The 3,061-nt window shown below is 49.7% G+C and overlaps 1 protein-coding gene across 1 annotated transcript; it reads left to right on the top strand.

Moving 5' to 3' along the window:
* On the top strand, positions 1-2,479 carry ATAD1 (ATPase family AAA domain containing 1). The gene has a single exon (XM_085888064.1). The coding sequence runs from the start codon at positions 156-158 to the stop codon at positions 1,209-1,211; it is 1,056 nt and encodes a 351-aa protein (XP_085744190.1). The 5' UTR covers positions 1-155; the 3' UTR covers positions 1,212-2,479.
* The last annotated feature ends 582 nt before the right edge of the window (positions 2,480-3,061 follow it).

The following is a 3,061-nucleotide window of genomic DNA, read 5'->3' as shown; positions in this document are numbered from 1 at the left end:
TTTGTTTTTTTCCATCGTTGAAAGTTCATGGAACAAAGGAGAGATTTACCGAGTTCAGAGTGCCGTCCAGTAGCCGCAAGGTTATGACGTCGGCTCGGCTTTCTCGCACGCTTCACTCCCCGCAGCTGTAACTCGACGCTAGTCCTTGTGGCGAGATGCCCGAGTGGGCCGTCCGCGTTCCCGGACGCGCCGACCTGTTGTCGCTGGTGCTGCGTCTGTCCTTGCTGGGCGTCGTCTCCTTCTACGCAGTCCGCTGGGCCGTGGACGCCCTGGACCCGACTCGCAGGCAGAAACAAGAGGCGCAAAAGCAAGCGGACAAGGTGATGGCGAGCCTCGGGGTGCGGGGTCTGCGTTTGAGCGAGTACGAGACGGTGATCGCCACCAACCTGGTGGACCCGCTGGCGATGCGCGTGTCGTGGTCCGATATCGCCGGCTTGGATTCCATCGTGTCCGACCTCAGGGACACGGTCATCTTGCCCATCCAGAAACGCTCCGCCACCCGACGGTCGACGCTGCTGCAGCCGCCCAAAGGCGTCCTGCTGTTCGGTCCACCGGGCTGCGGTAAGACCCTCGTGGCCAGAGCCACTGCCAGGGAGTCGGGCTGTCGCTTCATCAACCTGGACCCGTCGAGCCTGACCGACAAGTGGTACGGCGAGTCGCAGAAGCTCACGGCGGCCGTGTTCTCCCTGGCCCTGAAACTGCAGCCCACGATCATTTTCATCGACGAGATCGACGCGTTTCTCCGCCGTCGATCGTCCTCGGACCACGAGGCCACGGCCATGATGAAAGCTCAGTTCATGGCGCTGTGGGACGGCCTGATGACGGACCACGGCAACACCGTGGTGGTGTTCGGAGCCACCAACCGCCCGCAGGACGTTGACCCGGCCATTTTGCGCCGCCTCCCCCAACGTTACCACATCCCGCCGCCGACCGCCGATCAGCGTCTCGCCATTCTCGAGCTCGTGCTGAAGGATGAAGAAGTCGACGACGACGTCTGTTTGACGTCTGTTGCCGTGGCGACGGACGGTTGGGCCGGAAGCGACCTTCGTGAATTGTGTCGAGAGGCGGCGGTTGCTAGGTTACGGAACCACGAGGACATTGCGGGAGACGAGGTTCCAGATCTCCGACCGATAGGAACCAAGGAGATGAACTTTGCCCTCAACAAAATGATTGCTTTGCAAGGGGCGACGCGGGAATTCTCTTTTTATTGATGTCCCACAATTTTTTTTTTTCCCCTCCTCTCGTTATGAATTTTGCTGTTTGTAAACTTTGCGTTTCATTGAATACTTTGCCCACACCATTCTGAAAATACATTATTTATTTTGTGCGTGCGTGCGTGCGTCTCGCTTCGCCCTTCGTCCCCCCAATAAGGCCGTTCACATGTGACGTGCGAACCGCTTGGTCAATTTATCCAGGTAGGAATTTGGGATCCGTTCATGGTGCCAGCGATAATTCGCCTCCCCTACGCGAAGGACGCCGTGAGGGTCTTTAAAGTTCCTCGACTAATGCTGGCTCACTGGATTCCCGGCTTGGCGTTCGTCCGTCCGAGGGACGTCCCTACCAGCGAAAGCACCAACATGCTGGTTTATCGTTGGGTCGGGGGTCAAACCCCAGTAGTCCATACGGAGGCATTGCTGCGAGACACCATTCATTTGCAGAATTGTAACGCCGCACCCAAATGATGTTGCTGTTGCTTTAACAAAAGGTTACTCCCCTTTATTATTATTATTATTATTATTAAAATCATTTTTGAATACTGTATTTGTACAACAGGTGAAAAGTTGAGCAGGGTGTTTTGAAAGGGTAACGTGTTGGGTAACACGTTGATGTTGATGTTTCAAGCTAGAATGGGAGAGTGAATGCATTGGCTGGCTTTGAACCCATTGTTATTTTCCTTTTGTAATTGATGTTCACAAAGCAAATCATATTTTCTTTTTTCTCAACATATTCTACTACTCTTGGACCCATTGCTTCGCACAGTTTGCTTTTGCTTTGTCTCTTCTCTTCACTGTGCTTGTAGTATTACATGAGTTTTTTTTTTTTGTTTTCCCACATGTCAAACACAAAAGCCATTGGTCAGGGGGACGACGCCGTGAGCATTTGGTAATATATTGTGCATGAAAGTCAATTTGTGTGTTTTCAATTCCATGTCGAGGTTAGCTTGAGATACTAGATCTTTAAATTTGGGGTCACACCACTGAGTTTCGTGTCCTCAGTGGAATGCTCATTTCCTGTAAATGCTTCAAAGCTATTTTGGCAACTCTTGCTCTTACATTTGTATCGATGTCGGAGGTATTTTGATTATCAGACAACCGAGCTTGTGTTCACACTTGACAGCGAAGCCGTGCAGCGGCAGTTTCAACTACAATATTGTTCGTCCCACAGAGTTAACTTGGTTTATCTTGTACTGCTCCAAAAAAGAAAAAGAGCAAATCTTTATGCTGTAACAATAACATAAATAAATAAATGCTCGATGTTTTTCACAGGAGTTTTTTTGCGAAAAGGTCTTGGCAAGCTGTAAGCCTGCAATCATAAAATATATGAGCATCCAACTCTGACTTAACTCGACGCCTATTTGATTCACTGCAAGACGAAGACCTCATTTAACATGGTGTCCACTCTGTTATATTAAATGCAGTTTGAGGTCATTGTAGCTCAGTATGTTTTGTAATTTCACCTTTATCATGTCATGCTTTCTTAAATATCTAGATAGCCATAATTTCAGATTATAATCTAGACAGCCTCGACATTGGATACCAAAAAAAAGATGTAAGCCATCTTTCTTCGTGTGTATTTGCTGTACTCTTCTCTATATAGTTTAGCATTTACTTGAATTTTGACATCCTTGGGGGGGGGGCACATTGTCCCCCCCCCTTGACATTTTTCACAACCGCTCAGCATTTAGAATTCTCCTTTCATGTCTCTCCCACCTCCCCCCTCGAGTCTTGCGCATATTTTGATACCCAAAATATCGAAATTGGACTTACTGTTCAGGTATGGGAGCATGCGCCGGAGCAGCGCATCGCTGCGTCCGCTTTCTGCTGGTACTCCAAGGGCCTCC

The sequence above is a fragment of the Eptatretus burgeri genome, chromosome 7, assembly GCF_056783735.1.
Source record: "Eptatretus burgeri isolate ZD-2024b chromosome 7, Ebu_testis_v1, whole genome shotgun sequence".
Taxonomy (NCBI): domain Eukaryota; kingdom Metazoa; phylum Chordata; class Myxini; order Myxiniformes; family Myxinidae; genus Eptatretus; species Eptatretus burgeri.
Note: the sequence above shows the minus strand (reverse complement) of the source record. Positions and strands in the feature narration are given on the sequence as shown.